Below are 23735 nucleotides of genomic sequence, written 5' to 3'. Positions count from 1 at the left end.
GGCAAAATTTTTCTGGTAAGGGCCAGCTAGTGGGCCATACGATCTCAGTAGCAGCTACTTAACTCTGCAAAATGTTGAGTCTATGGTAGTAATACAAAAGCAACCACAGATAATAGTGAATGTGTGCAGATGTGCTCAAATAAAAGTCTCATTAATGACAAGCAATGGGCCAGATTTGAACCATGTGCTGTAGTTTACTGACTCTAGCCTCAGAGAAGTACATGCACATGTTTACCAGAATGAATATACATATATGTATGTATACACACACACACACACACACACACACAAGGATGTACACATTGAATAATGTACACACACAAGGATGTACACATTGAAGCATTATTCATTGTAGGCCAGAAGTATAAATAATCCAAATGTTCATCAACAACAGAATGGATAAATCAACTGTCACACACACACACACACACACACACACACACACACACAATGGGATACTATACAGCAATGAAAATGAATGTATTACAGCTATACACAAAGTTAATATAAAGAATACTTACCCTAGGAATCCATTATTAAGAAGTTCAAAAAGAAGCATAATTAAAGTACTTTGTTTAGGGATCCATATCTAGATGATAAAACTAGGGGGCAAATGGAAGAAAACTGTGCAAAAGTCAGGACGCTGGTTACCTTAGGAGAAATGCAAGGGGATTATGATCAGGAAAGGACAGAGAGAGAAGGATGGACATTTCTAGGATGATGACAATGTTCTGTTTTTTGACATGTGTGGTAGGTACACATGTAATTCCATTATAATTTTTTGTTAAACTTTATGTACCATGTATTTAAAAACAACAAACAACAACAATAACAATGAAGACTGTCAGAGGAAATTTAAAGAGGAAACCTCCTCCTCTTTAGAAAACACACACACAATGTGCTCCCTTGCTAAGGAGCTCTGAAAAACCCAAATATAAATGGCCAGGGAGATACATCTCTCATGAAAGGAAGCCAAGAGTGGCCAAAAGATAATACATTTCTGCTTTAAAAATTGTTTTAAATGTTTATTTATTTTGAGTGACAGAGAGAGAGACAGAGCATGAGCAGGGGAGGGGCAGAGAGAGAGAGGGATACACAGAATCTGAAGCAGGCTCCGGGCTCTTAGCTGTCAGCACAGAGGCTGACACAGAGCTCAAACCCACAAACTGAGAGAGGAGGACCTGAGCTAAAGTTGGATGCTTAATTGACTGAGCCACCCAGGCACCCCAATACATTTCTGCTTTTAAGCACCAAATTAAAAATGAAACAACGATAGTAAACTCACCTGGTATTCCTGGCTGGCCTGGATTTCCTGCCACACCTTGTATGCCTTTTTCACCTACTGGGCCTGGAGGGCCAAAACCCACAGGGCCCATAGGCCCTCTATTCCCTGGGAGACCTGGCAAGCCTGGATTCCCAGGGGGGCCTCTTTCACCCTTAAAAGCAATTCCACCCTGAAAAGGGAAAAATTTAATAAAGAAACATACAGATATAGGTTGGTATGTCGGTATTACTGAATACAACTGGAGAAATGATACAGCCATAAATAGTTCTTAAAAGCTGTACAAGTGTGTGTTATTATGGGATGGTATGTATGATCATTCCACTTAGTCATTAATTCCTTCAACAAATATATTTTTTTTAACCCATACTATGTATCAGGGGCTGGTGATACAGCAAAGAACAAAAATAGACAAAAATCTTTGCCTTCATAAAGCTTACAGTCTAGTAATAAGTCAAGAAGTTTATAGTGTAGCTAACACATGGCCATCTACTCACAATAATCTCTAAGCTTACTATATATAAAACCAAATTGACTTCTGTTCTCAGATCCAAATAAACCTAGACAAAGATTTGTAGTATAAGAGAAGGGGAACCTCCCATTGACCCATAGGCATCCTAACCTCCTGCCCACCTATTCGTAGCCAATATTACTCAATATAGTAATGGATTAAGAAGAAGGAATTTATAAAACAATTGAGAGAAAAGAGTGGTAAAGAAACACTACATAGTCAATAACAATGTACCATTACTATATATAGTCACTCTCTTTTAAGCACTAACTGGGTGTTCATCTTAGCACCAGGACCATCCTAGGAAACGACCCTAAATAACATTTTGGCATCACAGAACCAAGACTATCAAACCAACTCACAGGTTCTCCTTTGGGGCCAGGAAGCCCTGGTAGTCCATCCTGTCCAGGGGTACCGGGTAAACCAGGAAGCCCGGGGGCTCCAGGGGAACCCAACTCTCCTTTGTCACCCTTCATTCCTGGAAAAGTGAGGATGTCACCAGGTTCACCTTTAGATCCAGGAAAGCCTGGAGGACCTGGAGCTCCCGGTGTGCCCTAAGGGAAGAAAAAAGAAAGAAGGAGAAAAGAAGAAGAGAAAAAAATCAGTTTCTTTTTTTCTAACACTTTTCTGTCTCCAGTTCATCACACCAACCCACCCAGTAACATTTAGTGTATACAAAGCTATGAACAAAGTGAGGCATGTGAGTCAGGGAGACTCAAGGAATAAAAAACAACACAAATTAATAGAAACACTAAATGTCTTTTATTATATATATCCAAAAGTGAAAAACAAAGTGTAACTGGATTTCTTCCACTTTTTTTGTTGTTGTGCCATGATATACTCAAAACTTACTGTTAATCCTTTGGGACCGGTTGGACCAGCATGTCCTTTTTCTCCCTTCTGTCCAGGGAAACCAAGAGATCCTAATACACACACACACACACACACACACACACACATAATAATGTGAAATTTGACCCCGAGCCCCTGACAAAGCTCATATAAAAATCAGCAAATCAAATTTTAAAATAAGAACCCCATTCAATTGCATTTAACAAGTCACAGTTTAATTTTCCTATGCTATCCTCTTATAATGGGCAAATCAGGGGCACCTGGGTGGCTCAGTCAGTTGAGCTTCTGACTTCGGCTCAGGTCATATCTCATGGTTTGTGGGTTTGAGCCCCATATCTGGCTTTGCGCTGACAGGGTGAAGCCTGCTTCGGATTCTCTGTCTCCCTCTCTCTGCCCCTCCCCCATTTGTATGCACGCTCTCTCTCTTTCTCTCTCAAAAATAAATAAATATTAAAAAATGAGTAAATCATCCTTTCTTTTACGTGAATCTAATTTTTCATGTTACATACGATATTGTATCCTTAGGTATTTCCAACTACAAAGCTTCTCAGAGCTCACAGCTACCAATTGCTAATTGGTTACAGGAGTAACCATCCTGTAACCATCTTATTGCTAAGGAGAGAAAGAGATAAGGACACAATCTGCATATCTTTCTTTGTCCTGATCTAAACCATTTCCCCAGTTCCTTTTGAGTCCTTCATTTGGTTCATCACTTCATAAAATTTGGATTAAGAGAAACATTTGGTGCTCAAAGACTAGAGGAAATACTACTAAAGCAGTGTTCCCAAAATGGGTCCCTAGATCAGCTGTATCAGGATCCCTTAGGTACTGTTTAGAAATGCTAATTCTTGGGCCACCACCCCAGATCCACTGAATCAGAAACTTTGGGTGTGGGACCCAGCAATCTGGTTTTAACAAGCCCTCCAGGTGATTCTGATGTCCTCCCAAGTTTGAAAAACACTAGACTAGAGGTACAAGCCTAGATTATTAACTTCCAGTGGCAGCTATAAGACCTGCTCAAAGTCTATTTCCAAGTGCTAAATAAATTGGTTTCTTTGGCAGACATACTAGACAGAAAGGTAAGAGATCTGGCATCTACTCTCAGCCCTTACACAAACATAAAGTGTAATTTCAAGAAAGTATAGTATTGGGATATCCCAAGAGACAGTTGAGTGAGAGTTGTTGGTCTGATGGATATCAAATATAATTTTGATTGGAAACAGGGAAGGAAGAGTTATATATAGAAAGAGGAATATTGGCAGTTGGTTGCCAAACTACCGCAGAAGCCCCATCCCTTAATGACAGCATGTGATCCATCCGTGAAGACTAGAAGCTATGCCACTGGAAACTATACTCAGGGGCCAGGCATTATGAACTTTTTCCCCAGCTTTTTGGAAGAGAGAAGTCTGACTCTGTATGAGCTATTTTCCTCACCATATGGAAAACAGGGAAGATATTTTTCTTGGAATAATATTGTCAAAATGCTTTAATAAAAGATATTGGTGGCTTCAGATATTAGAAACAAGAGAATAATCTACTTCATAGCAGATAGAGGCATTTCATATTCAATTATTTGTGGATATGAGTGAGTTGCTATCAATTGAGAAACTGGCATCATTATAAAACTATGAGCTCACTAAAATCTAGCCAAGTAATATTTTTAAAAGGTTGTCCTGAGGCAGAATGTTTACCTGGAGGACCTGGAAGACCTGGCAGACCAGGTTGACCTGGAGGCCCTGAAATACCAGTTCCAATACAGTTGAAGCAGGTATCACCTTTGTCACCTAGAGAGAAGCATAATGAAAAACAAATTTTACTCAAAGGGATACATCTACCTTCTTTGATAGGTTCTAAAGAAGTTTGTACCAAGGGACAACATTCCTACCCAACAGTGTAGTTTAGAGAAGCCTATATCTAGAATCAATTCATTTGGTAAATATTTGCTAAGTGCCTATTATTTGCTGAATACTGTTCTAGGTGTCTGTGATATACTGGTAAACAAAACAGAACAAAACAGGCAAAACAAACAAAAAAAAACAGACAAAAATTCATGCCTTCATGGTGCTCACATTCTACCAGTAGAAATGGATAATAATCAATGAAGGTAATAAATTATTAACACATATACATATATATCAAAACATGTTATGTTTATAGAAAAAAATACACCTGGGTAAATGCGATTGGACATGGTAGGGATGGGTGGCAGGTTGCAATTTTAACTGGGTGCTCAAACAAGAAGATGAGATATAATAAAAAGCTTAAAGGATCTGGCATGTGCCTAATGAATGCAGAGCACTCCAGGGAGAAAGAATAGCCATGTTTGGCATATAAAAGAAATACTCAGAAGACCAGAATGCTGGAGTACAGCGAAGAAGGGGAAGCAGGTCAGACAATTTACAGATTATAACGAGTGGATATTATAAAATGTCACATAGGCCCCCATAAAGACTGGTTTTTACTGTGAGTGAAATACAAATCTAGTAGAAAAATTTAAACAGAAAAGCAAGATGGTATGACTCAAGTTTTAAAACGATGTCTGTCTCTGGCTGCTATATTAAGAATAGAAACAAAGGGCAGTGATGAAAATAGGGCAACCATTTAAGTGGCTACTGCTGCAATAATCTAGGAGACATGACAGCTCATCCTAGAGTGATAGCAATGAAGATGATGAGAATTGGCTAGATTCTGGGTATATCTGAAAGTAGAGCCAATTGGATTTTCTCATGGAACATATATGGAATACAAAAAAGAAGAGAATCAGAGATGACTCCAAGGTTTTTAGCCCAAGCAAAAAGTGTGGCCTGCATTTAAAAAAGGGAAGATGTGAGTGCTAAAATTATGGGGGAGGAGGTAGCAGAGATGAAGACTTTAACTTGATCAAGATATCTGGTTCAAAATGTTGAATAAACAGTTGCATGTACTAATCTAGAGGAAAAGACTTATATCTGGACAGGAGACAAATCTGAAAGCCACTGGCAAATAGGTGGTATTTAAAATCATGAGACTGAGTTCAAATACAGAAGAGGAAATAGGACTAAAATACTGAGGGCATTCCAAAATTAAAAATTGGGTAGATAAATTTAAAATACATATGGAAATGCAAAGTAAGCCAAGACTTACCATAAAGCTACAATAATTTAAGCTAGCAGTGGTGCAAAGAGAAACAAATAGAACAGTGAACCAAATAGAGAGGTCACAAACAGACTCATACGTATAGTGTCATAAAATTTACAACACAAGTGCTAATGCATTTGAGTGGAGAAATGATGGCCTTTTGTATTACAGTACTGAATCAATTGGATATCTATATGGGGAAAAATAAACTCTGATGCCAGCTTCAAACTATACACAAAAATTACTTGAAGACAGATCGAAGATCAAAATGTAAAAGTCAAAATGATAAAGCTTCTAGGAAAAAAACACACAACAGAAGTGGATGCTTATGTCCTACAAAATATATGTATAAGAATGTTCGTAGCAGCTTTATTCCTGATAGCCCTAGACCAAATATCATCAGGTCCTTGGGATAAGCAAAGATTTCTAAAACAGAACATAAACAACACTAACCAAAAAAGAGGATACTAATGATTGGATTTCTTTTTTAATAACTTCTACTAAAAAAAAAACGAGTAAAAAAGCAAGTCACAACATGGGGGAAGATAGTTGTGATACATACATTCAACAACCCAATTAAAAATAGGAAAAAGACAGGCGTTTTATAGAAAGAATATACAAACTATAAGAAAAGAGGCTCAGCATCAGTAAGTCATCAGGGAACCAGAAACTAAAACCACTCTGGAAAAATGGTTTGGTGACATCTATGGGAAAAAAACCCTGCACCTACCCTAAAACCCAGCAATTCCATTCCCAGGTATATACACAACAGAAGTGGATGCTTATGTCCTACAAAATATATGTATAAGAATGGTCATAGCAGCTTTATTCCTGATAGCCCTAGACCAAATGTCCATTAACAGTAGAATAAATATTTAGATATTTTCATACAATCAATACCAAAGAGCAGTAAAAAGTATTGCTACAAACAAAAATATAGGTATATCCTACAGATAGAATATTGAGCAAAAGAACCAGACACAAAAGAGCCCATGCTATATGATTCCATTTATACAAAGTTCAAGATTAGGCAAACTGATGTGTGATATAGGATAAAAGAGTGGTTAGCTTGGGAGTGTTGACTAGGGGGCACAAGAGTCCTGGAAAAGTTCTATATTTTAATTTTTTTAAAAAAAATTTTAATGTTTATTTATTTTTGAGACAGCAAGAGACAGAGCATGAATGGGGGAGGGTCAGAGAGAGAAGGAGACACAGAATCTGCAACAGGCTCCAGGCTCTGAGCTGACAGCACAGAGCCTGATGCGGGGCTTGAACTCATGGACCGTGAGATCATGACCTGAGCCGAAGTTGGACGCTTAATCGACCGAGCCACCCAGGCACCCCTATCTTTTGACTTAGATGGTAGTTATATGGGAGATTATATAGATACATTTACAGAAAGATATATATATATATTTTTCTATCTCTGTCTCTACATCTAATATATATTATTAATATTCCAAGGAGGTATGAAGAATGAAGAAACTCAGGACATGTAATATACTGAAAACCAAGTGAGGAGAGTATTTAAAAATGGTGGGGAAAAAAGACTGAGATTTGACATCTGGATTAACAGGGTACAGACTGCTGGTGACTTTGACAAAAACAGCATCTATGGAGTAGTGGATTAGGGGAGCAAAATCTTTTTTTTTTTTTAATTTTTTTTTCAACGTTTGTTTTTATTTTTGGGACAGAGAGAGACAGAGCATGAACGGGGGAGGGGCAGAGAGAGAGGGAGACACAGAATGGGAAACAGGCTCCAGGCTCTGAGCCATCAGCCCAGAGCCCGATGCGGGGCTCGAACTCCCGGACCGCGAGATCGTGACCTGGCTGAAGTCGGACGCCCAACCGACTGCGCCACCCAGGCGCCCCTAGGGGAGCAAAATCTTGACTGAAGTATGCTTAAAAGAAAATGAGAGAAAAGTATCCACAGACAGCGAATAGAAAATTCTGAAGGAGTTTTGTTGCAAATGGGAACAGAGGAATAGAGCAGTATCTGGCAGGGGAAGTAGGATTATGATAAGTTATTTTTTAATTAAGTGAAAAGAAAGGTGTATTTGTGTGCTGCTGAGAATGATCCAGTAAAAGGGAAAAACTGATGATGTGGGAGAGGCAGGAATTTCTAGAATGAAATCCTTGCGAAAACAAGAGGGAATGGAATCTATTGTACAAATAGAAGAACTGGCTTTAGATAGGAGCAGTAACAGTAATTAATAAGCAGGAAGGCAGAATATACGTGCACAGATGCAAGTAATGTGGTGGGTAAATGTGGTAGTAGTAATCTGTGAGAATTCTCTTACTGCTTCAATTGGTCAATGAAAGAGGAAGCAAGGTCAGAACACTAAAATGAGAATGGAAGAGGAAGTGTTAAAAATTGAAGAGAGAAGAGAAGGTGTAGGCTCGGAAGATGTGGTAATTTGGAATTACCAAAACTAGGTTTTTGTTCCAAGTTAGTACAATGAAGTGAGAGGAGGGCAATGGAGGCCAAGGTTTATGCATGGGATTGTTTACAATGATGGATCATGTAATTTTACCTAGGTGAAGAGGGAAGAAAGGACATGAAAAGGTTGAGGGATAGTCAAAGTTGGGAGGTATCAGTGAGGCTGAAGTGATATTGGAGTCAGGTTATTATAGGTAGTGAGCTAGCCAGGAGATAGTGGTCAGGAAATGGGACTCATGAGATCAAGATTACAGAGGTGTGCACTATTGGTAATGAGATGGTCTTGGGGTAAGACCCTGGGAATGAGTAGCTGAGGTAGAGTGGAGGATACAGGGGATTTTGCTGATGATCTGAAAGAATGAAGAAATGACTATTGGGATCAAACCTTTCACTCCTTGTTCTCCTTGGAGTCCTCTATCACCTGGAGATCCTGGAGGGCCTGGAGGGCCTGCTTCACATATCTCATCACCTGAGATAAGATAAAGGATAACAAGCTACTTGTTGTGAAATATTCAGAAGGCTAAACAAAAAGAAAGCCTGATAGGCTAAAAAAAAATATTTTCAGTTACTTCTCCGCGGTAATGCAAGGACCTATAAGCAAAAGGAAGATATAATACTGGTGACGATTTGAAGAGAAAATTTAAACATCAAAGAATCACCAAAAATCAAAAGTAGAGGCAGCAGTAGAATAATGCCAACCTTCAGCTGGATTCACTTACAAATGAAAACAAAACAAAAACAAAAGAATTTAGGAGAAAAGTATATCTTACTAGGAGGGATTTGAGGGCCAGGAGGGCCAGGAGGCCCTGGAAGTCCAGGAGCCCCAGGCTGTCCATCAAGTCCAGGAGATCCAGGAATAGAAAGTCCAGGTGGACCTTCATCACCTTTCTGGCCCCTTTCTCCAGGAAAGCCAGGGGGGCCAGGAGGACCCATAACTGCAGTCCCTAAGATAAAAAACAATTAAAGTGATAAAATGATCTTATTTTGGAGATATTACTTCAGTTCTCAATGAGACCTAAGTAATGATAAGATCTTCCTTTAATGTATAATGCAGTTATGTTGTTTTTTCTATGAGAATCAATATCTGAAGAAAGCATGAAAAGATTTTTTTAATGTTTATTTATTTTTGAGAGAGAGAGAGAGAGAGGCAGAGAGGGAGGGAGACAGAATCCCAAGCAGGCTCTGCACTGTCAGTGTAGAGCCCAATGTTGGGGTTGAACCCACAAGCCATGAGATCACGACCTGAGCCAAAACAAAGAGTCAGATGCTTAAGCGACTGAGCCACCCAGGCGCCCCACATGAAAAGTTTTAAATAATGTAAGTACCAGTTTGAAAGTAAGAAAGAATAATTTAATGCAGCTTTACTACTTTTGGAAATGTACTAATAACCCTCTACCCACTCTTTGATGCTATAATCTTTTAATCTAAGAAATACTAGAAAACCATTAGCAAGAGAAAAAGAGGCATCTCAAAGTTCTCATGTATACATGGCTTTATTTCTGGACATTCTTCTGTTGCAATGTCTATTCCTGCATCACAAACATATTTTTATAATAATGAAAGTAATTATCATAATTATAAATAATTTGAAAACTGTTTTCAAAACGGGTAAGAAAAATATGCCCATCTTTGTCCTTTTTAAAAACCATCCTGGAACACTCGGGTGGCTCTGTCGGGTAAGTGTCAGACTTACGACAGAGAGAGGGAGCCTGACTCGGGTCTCACGGACCATGAAATCATGACCTGAGCTGAAGTCAGAGGCTTAACCGGCTGAGCCACCCAGGTGCCCCAGTGTTTAATTGTTTAAATGAATTAACTCTCTCTCTGCTCCTCCCCTACTCGAGCCTCTGTCTCTCTCTGAAAAATAAACATTAAAAAAAAATCTTTATTAGACTTATAAATTTATCTTCTAAATGCAGTTTAGAATCAACTTGTCAGTTTCATTTTTTAAAAAACAGTGGAAGTTTGAATGAGATTAATTTGAATTTAAAGATTAAATTTTGGAGAATCACCTGTTTATAATATTGAGTTCTTATATTAAGAAATTAAGTATAGCTCTCCATTTATTTATTAATTTTATATGATTTGATAATATTTTACAGAATTCTGAAAAAAAAGGCATACACATCTTCTGTTGAGTTTATTCATGGGTTAATTTGATTAGTACTGTGAATTTTATTGCTATTACTATTGTCAACTGGATTTTTTCCTCTTACATTTTCAACTTTTCATTGGTGAAGAGGAAGACAAATTATTTAAGTATGCAACTAGCATATCTGCCCACCTTGCAAACATTCTAAATTCTGGTAATTTGACATTTGATTCTTTTAGGCTTTTGGGTAGATTATAATAGGGTTTGTAAATCACTAAAATTGTGGGTTTTGTTCCATCCTCACACCAGACTTGTAGTGAATTGGCTGGGCACTCCAGTATAAGGATAAACAGTATAGGCGACTCTGAGTATGTGTATCTTATTTTTGACTTGAGTGAGAATGTTCCTGATGTTTCACCACAAAAATATGACATTGCCTGTACAGTCCTGTGCTTCCTGTATGAAGCAAATAGCTTCATCAAGTTCCCTTTTAAACTTAGTTTAATAACTTCTTTACCCTTTAAAAATGAATGGGTACTGAATTTTATTGACTGCTTTCTTTGCAAATATTGCCTATTCTCTTTAATCTGTCAGTGTAGTCAATATAGAAATGTTGAGCCATCCTTGCAATCTTAATATACTTCTGAATTGATCTGCTAATATTATTTATTATTGTTGCTTCTATGTTCATAAATGAAACTGAATTATATTTATTACTAGTGTTATCTCCCTGGTCGCTTGGCATCAATGCTTTTAAATTAAAGGTCTTTTTTAAAAAATATGTTCTGAAAAAGTTTGTAAAATATCAGAATTTCCCACCCAACAACTTAGTAGAATTCATTCACAAAGCTATATAACCACTCATAAAACCAGTGCCTTTTTGTGGAAATTTTAACATTTCCAAATCTTCCATGGTAATTAATCTACTTAGTTTTTTTTTTTTTTTTACTTTCTCAGGAAAACGTTAGCAATTTATGTTTTTTGTTTCCTGAGGAATGCGTATTTCATTTAGAATTTCCAATATATTGATATAGTTTTACAGTTTTCTTATAATTTAAAAAAATTAATTGTATTTATGGTAATAATCTTTTCTTTACTGATTTTACTTGTGCCTTCACTTGCTTTTCTCTTGATCACAGTTTATTCTTGTTTTTACCTTTATCAAGTTTTTCCTAATTTTTTTATGTTTATGTTATTTCTTATAATTTTTTCAAAGTAGCTCATTTATTTTTAGTATCTTTAATTTTGTGATAAATTAAGGATACCATTTTGGCTATGTTTAATAAGTTTTGATATAAGTTAGTTTAGCATTCAGTAGATTGTCATTTCCATTTCTGTTTCCTCTTTACCTCTCGAGTTATTTACAAATGTGCATTTTAATATACAAATGTAAAGAAATTTGGTGTTTTCTGTTGTTAATTTCTAACTTCATTTCACTGTGGTCACGGAGCATGGTTTGTATATAATTTTAAAAGATTTTTTTCTGATTGAATAAATTTCTATAAATGTTTCATGTAAGTTTGAAAATAATGTATATTCTCTGCTGCACACAGCTTTTCTCTTTCCCACATACACAGTTTAATTGTCTTGCTCAAATCATTTATACCCTGATTTATTTTACACCTCCTTGATATGTTAGGTATTTACCAATTTATCACTTGTAGTTTTTCAGTTTTCACTTTATATATTCAAAGCTGTATTTTTAGATGCATAAAGTTTCATGACTTTTACATCATTGTGGTTTAATTTGTCTATCTGTCCATATGAAATGTCTTTTTAATGTATTTCTTGAATTGAATTCTATTTCATACTATATTAGAATTGTTAAACCACCTTTCTTTTTGATATCACTTGCCTAATATCTTTCAACTGCTGTATTTAAAATTTTTTATGTCGTTTTAATTTATATAGGCTTATTATGCACAGTATATATTTTTATTTCAATTTTATTTTAGTTTTTGTCTTTTAATCAGTGCTTAGTCCTTTCACATTTATTGGAGTTACTGATTTATTTTTAACTTCTTCTTGTCATCTTATATTTTATTTTCTATTTACCACAGTTCATGTCTGTTTTGTTCCAATTCTAACTTGTATTATGTAGATCAAGTTTTTTGGTTATTTTCTTTCCTCAAAGGATGTGTAAGCCATGCATTTTATTTACATTTTCTCTAGTGGTTACTAAAATTTTAGCCTATGTATTTAAACTTATATTTTTCTAAAAACTTACAGAGTTAATAATATTAGTATTCTCTTTCTCTAATAAGACAAAAAACCCTTATGATTGATTTCCCCCTACTCTCTCTGCACCCTTACATCCTATGTTAATAATGTATATAGTTATCGTTCCATTTTGTTACTTAAAATACCTCTATTATTTTTTTGATCAATACTTACTTAGACCTCATATATTTTACCAGTATCTTTCCTAACCACTGGTTCTTGCATCCTACCCATCCCCACCCCCAACTTCATCCTGAATTAATTTCTTCCTTCTTAGACTAAACCCTCCAATATCCATTTTAGAGAAGTTTCTAAGTATCACATGTTCACACTAGGATGATAGTTTGATGTAATACAGAATTCCAAACTCATAGTTATTTTCTTTATAACATTGAAAATTATCTTCCTTTGACTCCATTATCTTCCTCTGACTCTTAGTGCTTTGTTGGTGATCTGCTTTTCCCTCATATAGTTGTTAAGGGTTTCTTTTTATCCTTAAATTCTAAAATGTCTGAACAATGTGTCATTATGTATTTTTGTATTATTCTTATTTCACTCTTGCTTGGTAATTCATAAGCTGTTTCAAAGGGACTCATGTTTTCTTTCAAATAAGTAGAAGTTCTCAGTCATTAATTTTTCAAATATTACCCCTTGTCCCATTCTCTCCCCTTTGAACTCCATGTAAATTCTAGAACTTCTAAATTTATACCTATGTCTCTTAATTTTTCTTTCATATGATCTAATTCTATAACGTTTTTGCTGCATCCTGGGAGAATTCCTTATCTGAATTTTCTAGACACAGTATGTGTTTAGTCCACTATCTTGAAATTGGAAATCCAAAGTGTATACTTAGAATTAAATGAGACCCACATTTATTCTTTCTCCTTGGGAGGATCATGGATTTTCACTCATCTCATCATGTTAATATTTCATTAGCCAAATTTCTGAAGGGTGGGGAATAATAATTTATTAAACATACATGTGTGTCAGGTACTATACCAGATGCTTCCTCAAATTTTACATAAATCCATACTATCACTTCATTTCAGAGAACATCCAAATAAACATGCTAAGCAAGGGTGGTGCTCAGGCTGGCCAATTTAGAAATGCTGTACTATGTTGTTTATCTTCAACAAGGGAATGATATAACAGTTAGTATTGAACCCCCAAATTTTATTTCACACCAAATCACCATGGGGATTTCTAAGCAGATATTTCTGGCCTTCTAAGTGGATAGTTTACTATTTTTATGCAGGAAATCTTATAAAACTAGGCATTATTAGAATAGCATTCCTTTCCATAGCAGCACAAAAAAAATGCAATGATTAATCTTTGGATCACAGAATCATTGGGTGTAATTTATTAATAATAAAAAGTGGAAATGGTATTTTTAGGGTAAAAGGGAACTATCCATCTGACTTGGCTTTTTCTTTTTTAAGTACAAGTGAGAAATTTGGTGAGACAGGTTATAGTAAGAGTTGAGAAGTTTCTGTCAATTAGAAAATACTCATGTCTTTTACTGCCATGCTCACCTTGGAACTAGTATGATAATACTGGACATGGGGATTAGTAAGGATGCTGTAAACACAAGAGCATTAAGTACAGTCTCTTTTACCTGGAGGTCCAGGGAGGCCGGGTGGACCCTGTATTCCAGGAAATCCTCGCTCTCCTTTTTCTCCAGGCAAGCCAGGTAACCCAATGCTTCCTTTTTCTCCCACAGTTACACCAGTCCCAGGCCTAGGGATTACCTTTATTATGAAAGAAAAAAATAAAGGAACTCAAAGAGGAAGAGACTTGTTCTCCTAAAAATAACCTAGCAGCTATATATGATTACAATGCCATCATTTTCACAGAGCTCTTGGATGCAAAACTATTAAGACTACTACACAGATTATGAGTCACATTCCTCATCACTCCTTTCCTTCAACTTATTAGAAACTGTTTAATACCAGTAATAATATTGCCACCCTCCTGAACCCCAGCCCAAGATTACAGAGCTAGAATTATTTTTTATGTCTCTAATCACATTCAATTCATTCCAATTACCTAAGCTTGATAATTATTTACTGAAAATGTCTCTCCGATTTGTCCCCTTCTTTCCTATTGCCACAGCTACTATCCCCATCTCACACCTGGACGAACAGAAGTACCTCTGAAATTCTCCCCTTAAATCCAAATCTACTGCTAACAGATACTTTCTCAAAAACCAGTTTTTCTGTGTTAGATATCTGGTGTAAGGCCTCAAAATTCACTACTTCTTACTATGTCTGATGCCACTTTTCACCCTGGACTCTGTCAAGTCTCTTCTCACTTTCAGTACCTCTCTCCTTTATCACATCTCCTGTTATTTTTTGCAGTAAAGTTTTAGGACAGTGAGGATTATCTCATTATACCCACTTCATGCATCTTGCACATTCTTGTCTTTACCTCTGAATATACCATTTCTTTTTTTTTTTTAATGTTTATTTTTGAGAGCAAGTGAGCGAGCAACAGAGGGTGACCATGGGAGTTGCAGAGAGAGAGGGAGACACAGAATCTGAAGCAGGCTCCAGACTCTGAGCTGTCCACACAGAGCCTGTCGTGGGGCTTGAACTCACAACCTGTGAGATCATGACCTAAGCTGAAGTCAGATGCTTAACTGACTGAGCTACCTAGCCACCCTAATATTGTCTTTTTAAAGTAGCACCACGTATATTTATTTCAGTGATGCTACCATTCAACAAAGGGTGCTTGGACTCCTCATTTTTTAATGTTTATTTATTTTCAAGAGAGAGAGAGTGAGAGACAGAGAGAGAGAGAGAGAGAGAGAGCAAGTGGGGGAGGAAAGAGAGAGAGGGAGACACAGGATCTGAAGCGGGGCTCGTACTCACGAACTGTGAGATCATGACCTGGGCCGAAGTCGGACACTTAACCAACTGAGTTTACCCAGGCGCCCTGAATATGCCATTTCAAGCATCTGTAATGTCATCTCCCAATCTTTCCCTTTATCAACCCACATTTTTTTCTTCCTGTAAAACAAAACAAAACAAAACAAAACAAACTCCTCTCTTTTGGGAGGGCTTTATTGATTTGAATCAACTAACTGATTATTCCTTTTCTCTTGGTCTTTGTAGAATCCCAGTGTTGAAACAATTTCATATTAAATAATCTAAAGAAATTAATCTCATAGAGCTGTAATGATAAATAAGCTTTAGTTTTAAGATTGGACTGAGGTACAAATCAACACCCACTGGCAAGGTATGGTATTTCATCCTGGCTCTATTGGATAGAAGAAATATTCAGACAAAAGGAGTCTGAAAGTTGTGGGACTTGGAATGGAGATAGTAGTTCAAAAAGGAAAGTGAGCTGCTGGATAAGACTGCAGTCCCCAAATTTCCATTTCTTCTGGTTTTTATCAAAATTTTATTATCTCATTTCATAAAGTAATTATTTCTTAGAGAACAAAAGTTCTGATTTCACAATGAAAATTAATAAAAATTGTCTAAGATCAGGGCGTCTGAATGGCTCAGTTAGTTAAGCATCTGACTCTTGATTTTGGCTCAGGTCATGATCTTGCAGTTCATGGGATTGAGCACTGCATCAGGCTCTGTTCTGACAGCATGGAGCCTGCTTGGGATTCTCTCTCTCTCCCTCCCTCTCTCTGCCCCTCCTCCACTCACACTCACTCTCTACTCCCTCCCTCTTTCTCTCAAAATAAGTAAACTTTTAAAAAATTGTCTACGATCTTCTTTATGTATATCCTTGTTAGATCTGTGAAGTACTAACTATCAATATCTGAGACTAACTCTGGACAGAAATAATTAAATTAATATTACTCAAATGTCCTGAACATACAGGCTTTATGGCACTTGCACCTTTGCAGATTTAATGCAATATAAAAGCAAGAGTCTTACCAAATTTCAACACAAATGAAAGCCAATATGTTAAATTGCATCAGTGATATTTTATTCTTAATAAGATTGGAAACGTATTTGACTTAAATTTCATGGTGAATGCAAACATTACAGAAAATCCATAAACCCCCTATGTGTATTTTCATAGAGCAGTTACCTACATTTGATTAAGAGCCCCTAGAAGGCACATACTCAGGGAAGAAAGAGGTATGAATCAGGCAATTGTATAATTGAGAAAACCTATTAAGACCAAATCCATCTTTCCAGGGCTCTGTAAGGGAAAGGGTCGATCCCTCATTCCCGAAATTTCTTTTATTGAAACTTTGTAAGCCATACTTGCACCACCTGCTGGTTACTTGATAAATACTTTGGCAATCATGAGGCAAAACAACCCAATGCCATAATTTTGGATCTTTACCATGGAGAAGTAATATACAGGCAGAGCAATACAAAGACTTTGAGGTCAACATCACTGAAGTTTTTATATGTAGACTTTTAAGCCAGTAAAAGTTGATAATGACTTAGAATTTTGTTATATGAGGAAAAGGTACAGAGTACATTAAGGCACAAAAATGAAAACGCATTAATAAGTTTGATAAATGAAGACTGAAAAGAAACTTACAAGTCCAGGAGGCCCAGTTGGGCCAATGTCACCTTTTTGGCCCTGTTCAATACAAGTGTAAAGTAGGTTAGTAAAAGTCATATGAAAACACTGATTTCCTTAAAAGTGTAACAGATATCTAGGTTTCATGAAGACCCAGGAATCCATAATAAAATATCTCTAAGAGAAGTACTACTTGAGGTAATGAGACAATACTGAAATAAGCCTAGTCAGACCTGTGATGTTGTCTCAGATTTACTAGCTATACAATTTTGACCAAATCAATTAACTTAACTGTCACATATACAGACCAGCCTTCTAAGGTTTTTCTAGATGTAACATTCTTTGATTTTAAGATTGCTATTTTCTAGCAACTATAAATACTTTAGAAAGAAGATACTGAATAAAGAAATTGGTACCACTAGAATCAGTTAAAAGCATTATATTTTCTTATATCTAGCCTTGTTTCTTTTCATAAAACTTGTTGAAGGCATAAACTAGATGTCATTTCCATTAGTCACAGATATTTTAGAGCTGATGGATTTAGCTATCATCAGGAACAGCTAATAAATTATAACTGCTTTTGTGAGTTTGCTCTTAGAAACTAATGAAAGACAAATTCAGAAGCAAAACTGTTACTCTTAACCAGTAGCTACTACAGCATGAAAAACACAGTATATAACTGTTATTTTACTGGCCAAAACCCAAGGATAGATGTCTCTCTCACACCTCTCTTCTTGTTCTAGACTTGTTCATAGGAACTTTTCATCTATCTAAAAGTTCCTTTTAGTTTAAAGAGTTACTTTGTCCTATCACTTTATTTACTACTTGAAAAAAAAAAAACTCTTGTTCTCTGAGTATTTATTATCTTCCTTTATTCTAGCTGTGGTTCTCAGTCCAAGCTTCAAGTTGGATCTAGTTTAGAGATAAACCAACATTAAAATATGCACCCTCCAGGTACATTCAAGTTTGTAACACTTTTTCCTCCTTGCCTGCAGAACAAAGCTTTTCAGTACTAGTTTTCATATAAAGCAATTAGAGACCAGAGAGACTGGAAAACTGGATATTTTGTGATCTGCTATAAACAAGGGAAATGTGTGCTTCATATATTCTTTCAAGGTCACTTTTTTTCCCAAAGTCACTTTTAAAATAAATAACTAAATAAATGACTTCAGTCGGGCTGTATAGCCAAATGGGAAAAAAAATGACAAAGAATTAGCCACAGACTTTCAGACAATAATTGCACAGAGAATGGAAATGTTTAGTGTAGGCATTCTAAATTCACAGCTACAAGCCTTTTTAGTATGAGGACCTCACTAAAATAGTGCTGAATCCACTTTCTGGAGAACAAAAGTTTTGCTGATACATGCTCAAAATAAAGGCACCAACTTTTCACAATGTAAATGCTAAAGTTGAACAATTCTTCATGTATTTCCACCACATGAATTGTGATTTGTGACAATGAACAAAAATTTAGAGGAAATGGTACAAAAGAAAAAGGAGCTATACCAAAAGATGAATAAAGAAGGTATGTTTTGAATACAAAAGCTAGTTATTTATAACTTTTTCATTTAAAACTCAACCTTGGGAGATATATATATATATATATATATATATATATATACACACATATATATACATACATACAATGGAGTATTACTTGGCAATCAAAAAGAATGAAATGTTGCCATTTGCAACAATATGGATGGAACTAGAGGGTATTATGCTAAGTGAAATTAGCCAGTCAAAGACAAGTATCATATGACTTCAACAAACATGAGGAATTTAAGATACAAAACAGATGAACATAAGGGAAGGTAACAAAAAAACAAGGAGGCGGACAAAACATAAGAGACTCTTAAATACAGAGAACAAACTGAGGGTTGCTGGAGGGGTTGTGGGTGGGGATATGGGCTAAATGGGTAAGGGGCATTAAGGAGGACACCTGCTGGGATGAGCACTAGGTGTTATACATAGGGGATGAATCACTGGAATCTACTCCTGAAATCATTAGAGCACTATATGCTAACTAACTTGGATGTAAATTATAAAACAAATTAAAAACAAACAAACAAACAAACAAATGAATAAATGAACTTCACCTTGGCAGAGAACAGGATTATGTTAAGTAGAATAAAACCAGTCACTTCAAAGTATTAAACTTCTTACCTTTTCTCCATCCCTTCCTGGTTCACCAGGGGAACCAGGATCACCAGGTAAACCCTTTAAAACATAGAGGACAGAATGACATCAGCAAAAATGGTGGAGTAAGAATGTCCAAACATGCTCTCCTCCATAAAAGCAACAAAGAACACCGGCAAAAATGGTCAGAGTCAACTTTTTTAGAAGTCTAGAAATTAGCCAAAGGCTTGCAGCAATCCAGGAAGGTTTGTTGGGGAAAACAAAATGATTGAATCTTGGTAAGAGCACAGAGCTTTCTGGTATTTGAACCTGCTCTATTCCCATCACCCTTCTTCAGCTCCACACAACCTTGAAAACCAACAGCTCATAATCAAGGTGAATACCAGCACGCTAGCAGCAAATGGAAGGGACAGAACTGGTTGGAGCACTTTCAAAGACCCACTGACAAAGAACTGTAGTGATTTGACCCGTCTGGTGATTGTCTTTATTTGACCTGATTTGAGTTCTCCCAGGGAAAACAGAGAACATCTTTTCCCTGAAGATATCTGTGAAAATCAATCACAGGTAATTACTAATCATCATGGCTGCCTAAAACATGAAACAAAGACCACAATTGTTCCCAAAAGCTATGAACTAAGACCCCAAATTTACCTCTCATTAAGCCATTTTATGTTAATTTGTGAATCTAGAGTTTATAAATTGAGGACTGCCTGTTTAGCAGAATCATCTGGACACTGATTTATCTGATTTTATTACTTCCAACTTCCAGTCTTGTTAAGAAGTATCCCTTTCTTTCAGAATGGTCTCCAAAATTTTATCAAATTTTGTCCTTGAAAACCTCTTTTAACATTACTGTAGATACTCTTGATACTGAGGTCGCTTGAAATAATGTTCCTGGACTTGGACACTTTTATTTTCCTCTTTAATTTATAGTAATTAGAATGATCTGTAAAAACTTTTATTGAAAAAACTTCTGTTCACACAAAACATTGTATGTGAATGTTTTAAGCAGCTTCATTCATAATGGCCCATACCAGAAACAACCAAAATGTCCTCCAGTGAGTAAATGAACAACCAAACCTTGATACATCCCTACATTGAAATACTACTCAGCAATAAAGGGAATGAACTATCGATATACAGTACCATGTATAATGCTATGTTAAAGAAACCTGATTCAAAAAGCTATATACAGTATGACTGTATTTAAATGAAATTCTGGAATAGGGAATATCACAGGGATGGAGAACAGATCAATTGCTGCCAGGGGCTTTTGGTGGTAAGGATGGGAGAAGACTACAAAAGAACACTGGGGGAACTTTTGAGGGTGATGTAACTGTTTTTTTTAATTATAAAGCTGGTTATACAATTATATGTGTTTGTCAAAACACACAGAACGATACACTGAAAATGGTTCATTTTACTGTATACAAGTTATAGCTCAATAAATCAGATTTAAAATATGAAATAAATTCATATTCAAAAGAGAAAGTATAATATCAATTCCTGCTATTTCCAAACTCAAGCTTGTTTGCCATCCTGCTTCTCTACCACCACATACAAATGTTGCCATTTTAGGGGGTCAGGTGGGAGGATGGACCTTTATCTACTCACTGGAATTCCTGGCTGCCCATTCTCTCCATCTTTGCCTGGTTTACCCTATAAGAGTCAAAGAAATGCAATAATATAAATTTGTTATTTAGGAAGTATGAGACTAAAGAATATAATAAGTTTTCTTTCTGCCTTGGACTATATATTAAGTAGACTCTTCAGACTTCAGTATTATGATAAATAAATGACTATGTCAGTTGTGACATTTTGAGACAAAGAAAGTAGGATTTACGAGGAAAGAATAAAATTACACACAAACACACATTTAAAATCTTTTGTAAAGAGTATTAATAGTCGTTAACACTTACTCTTTTGCCAGGCTCTCCTTGCTCACCTTTCTCACCTTTCACACCACCTGGAGGACCCTGTACACCGAAAAGTAGTTTTACACAGGTTCGTGGAGTGCTATGTATCAATACCAATTTACATTAAATGACTCTAAAGAATTTTAGGCTACTTACCGGAGGACCACGTATCCCTGGAGGTCCAGGAGGCCCTCGGTCACCAGGAAGTCCCTATGCAGTAATAGGGGAAAGGAAAATAACATTAATACTAGAGCTAGCTAAAAACACTTTTAACAAGCTGAACAATGGACTCATGTAGTATAACCAAAGACAATAGGATGTTTCTAATTCAAAGTTGAAATTTGCTAGGCAAAAGAACCAGAGCCATCTTTGCTTACCTCAGTTAATTTCTGATGTGTGCACAAGCCAAGTTTTTAGGTAAATAAAAAGACAACACTTAAAATGAAATTATTAATGGTACATTTTATAAAAAGCAAGAATACCCATAACCAGTCAATATAGCAGCTATATAACACACATCCATTTTGGCAGAGAATTAAATGACCCGATCCATACTGATGGCAGAGTTTCAGTCAATCTGTTCTTTATTAGCATTTAAGTGAAACAAAAATGTACACACTTTGTTCAAGGGTGGGCCACTATACTATAAATGATTTGTATGATCCCATCCACTCTAGTAGATACAAGGTATCAGATAATTATTTCTAAACACAACAAGGGTTTATACAGTAACACTATTTGTCATCTAAGACAATGATGGTCTACTTTACCATGACCTAATTTCATACACAAATGCATTACCCACAATAGCCAAAAATGCAAATGATCCAAATGTCCATCAACTGATGATGCATAAACAAAATGTGGAATATTCACACAAGGGAATATTATTCAGCCACAAAAAGAAATGAAGTACTGATATATGCTACAATAAGAATGAACCCTCAAACAAACTAAGTAGAAGCCAGACACAGAAGATCATGTATTGTATGATTCCATGTATGTGAAGTGATCAGAATAGGTAAATCTACAGAGCCAAAAAGCAGATTAGTGGTTGCCTAGGGCTGAGAGTTTGGGGGGAAATGAAGAGTGACAATAAATAGGTATGGGGTCTTGTAGGGGGTGGTTGAGGAGAATGTTCTAGGATTATATTGTAGTGACGGTTTCACTACCCTGTGAATATACAAAAAAATGGAACAGTACACTTTAAATAAGTGAATTGTGTGGTATGTAAATTATATCTCAATGAAACTCTTTAAAAATTTTAATTATCTCAAATTCTTGTTATTTTTAAAATACCTTCACATATATAACTATATTCCAGCTTATAATGCATTTTAATGGAAAGCCACTTTTATAGCAAAATGTTCATTGGTTTCCTGTCTACATACTCACCTGATCTCCTTTCTGAAACTCTACATCAATTGGTCTTTTCTGTTCACTGATCTGTCCAGGTGGCCCAGGGGGGCCCTGAAGGCCTTGCTCACCCTGTTTGCAAGATTTAATAAGAAAGTAATATTTCATAATTTACACAGACAATAATACAAAACATAAGCTAAGTCAGTGGCAAGAAGAAAAAAGACAAGTTCAAATGATGAGGAAAGGAGAAAACTGAGGGCTGAATAATCAACTTTTTCCTTTACTCACCTTTTCACCCTTGGGTCCTTGGAAATTTAAGCCCATATTCCCCTGAAGAGAGACATTTTAGTTTAAAATCTCACTGACAATAACAAAAAGAATTCATACCAAATAAAAAATGTAAAGAAAAAGAAAATTACCTTTGGTCCTGGAAGTCCTGGTGGACCAGGAGGGCCCTAAGAATAGTAGACACAGAAAAAGATAAACAGGATATACATTTATTAAAAATTATTTGGCTTCAGGGGTGCCTGGGTGTCTCAGTCGGTTGAGCGTCCGACTTCGGCTCAGGTCATGATCTCGCGGTCCGTGAGTTTGAGCCCCACGTGGGGTTCTGTGCTGACAGCTCAGAGCCTGGAGCCTGTTTCAGATTCTCTGTCTCCCTCTCTCTCTGACCCTCCCCCGTTCATGCTCTGTCTCTCTCTGTCTCAAAAATAAATAAATGTTAAAAAAAAATTAAAAAAAAATTATTTGGCTTCAAAAAATTATTTGTTTTCATAAAAAGTGAGGACTGAAAATGCCCTTCAAAATAGTATCTTCCTGTTTTATTCTCACATTTAAATTGATTTTACCAATCTAGATGAATGTGGAGACTTCCTGTACCAGCATACAAGTAGGCAGAGGAAGAAATGCAAGGATGAGTAGAGGCAGAGGGGCAACACCAGTGCCAAAAATAAATACAAAAGTTAATCTCAACAAACATATCAAATTTCTCATATCAGAATTATAGGTAAATGTAGGTGTTACAAGGCAATTAACTCTCTAGTTCTAAAAAGCATGTGTTTCCCTTTTTTAGTTCTGTCTCATTTTTATGTGACCTGACTTTGTATATCTGAGAATGTTTCAAGGCTTGAAAAGTTAGATAGGCATTTGTTTGCCCAAGTATATCACCTCTTGATCTCAATGGATCCATTTATTTACATATTGGACCCTGGTGGCATTTCTAAGACTTTGCTTCACCTGTTGAATCAGGGTTAACTGAAGGAACATTCAGGAATGCAGAGTGCATCAGTTATATAGCCACAAGGGTTGGG

The 23735-nt window shown here is 36.2% G+C and overlaps 1 protein-coding gene across 2 annotated transcripts in view; it reads right to left on the bottom strand.

Moving 5' to 3' along the window:
- The window catches only part of COL4A5 (collagen type IV alpha 5 chain), a 243941-nt gene that overhangs the window by 79337 nt on the left and 140869 nt on the right, over positions 1-23735 (bottom strand). For both annotated transcript variants that reach the window (XM_030305778.1, XM_030305781.1), the window contains exons 11-25: positions 22845-22880; positions 22714-22755; positions 22462-22554; positions 21223-21276; positions 21070-21126; positions 20765-20809; positions 19178-19231; positions 17030-17071; positions 14130-14262; positions 8973-9146; positions 8588-8671; positions 4337-4429; positions 2646-2716; positions 2156-2347; positions 1286-1454 (exon numbers count right to left, since the gene is read on the bottom strand). In XM_030305778.1, coding sequence (XP_030161638.1) covers positions 1286-1454; positions 2156-2347; positions 2646-2716; positions 4337-4429; positions 8588-8671; positions 8973-9146; positions 14130-14262; positions 17030-17071; positions 19178-19231; positions 20765-20809; positions 21070-21126; positions 21223-21276; positions 22462-22554; positions 22714-22755; positions 22845-22880 — 1339 coding nt within the window. The remainder of the gene's footprint in view (positions 1-1285; positions 1455-2155; positions 2348-2645; positions 2717-4336; positions 4430-8587; positions 8672-8972; positions 9147-14129; positions 14263-17029; positions 17072-19177; positions 19232-20764; positions 20810-21069; positions 21127-21222; positions 21277-22461; positions 22555-22713; positions 22756-22844; positions 22881-23735) is intronic.

The sequence above is a fragment of the Lynx canadensis genome, chromosome X, assembly GCF_007474595.2.
Source record: "Lynx canadensis isolate LIC74 chromosome X, mLynCan4.pri.v2, whole genome shotgun sequence".
In the NCBI taxonomy this organism is placed as follows: Eukaryota; Metazoa; Chordata; class Mammalia; order Carnivora; family Felidae; genus Lynx; species Lynx canadensis.
Note: the sequence above shows the minus strand (reverse complement) of the source record. Positions and strands in the feature narration are given on the sequence as shown.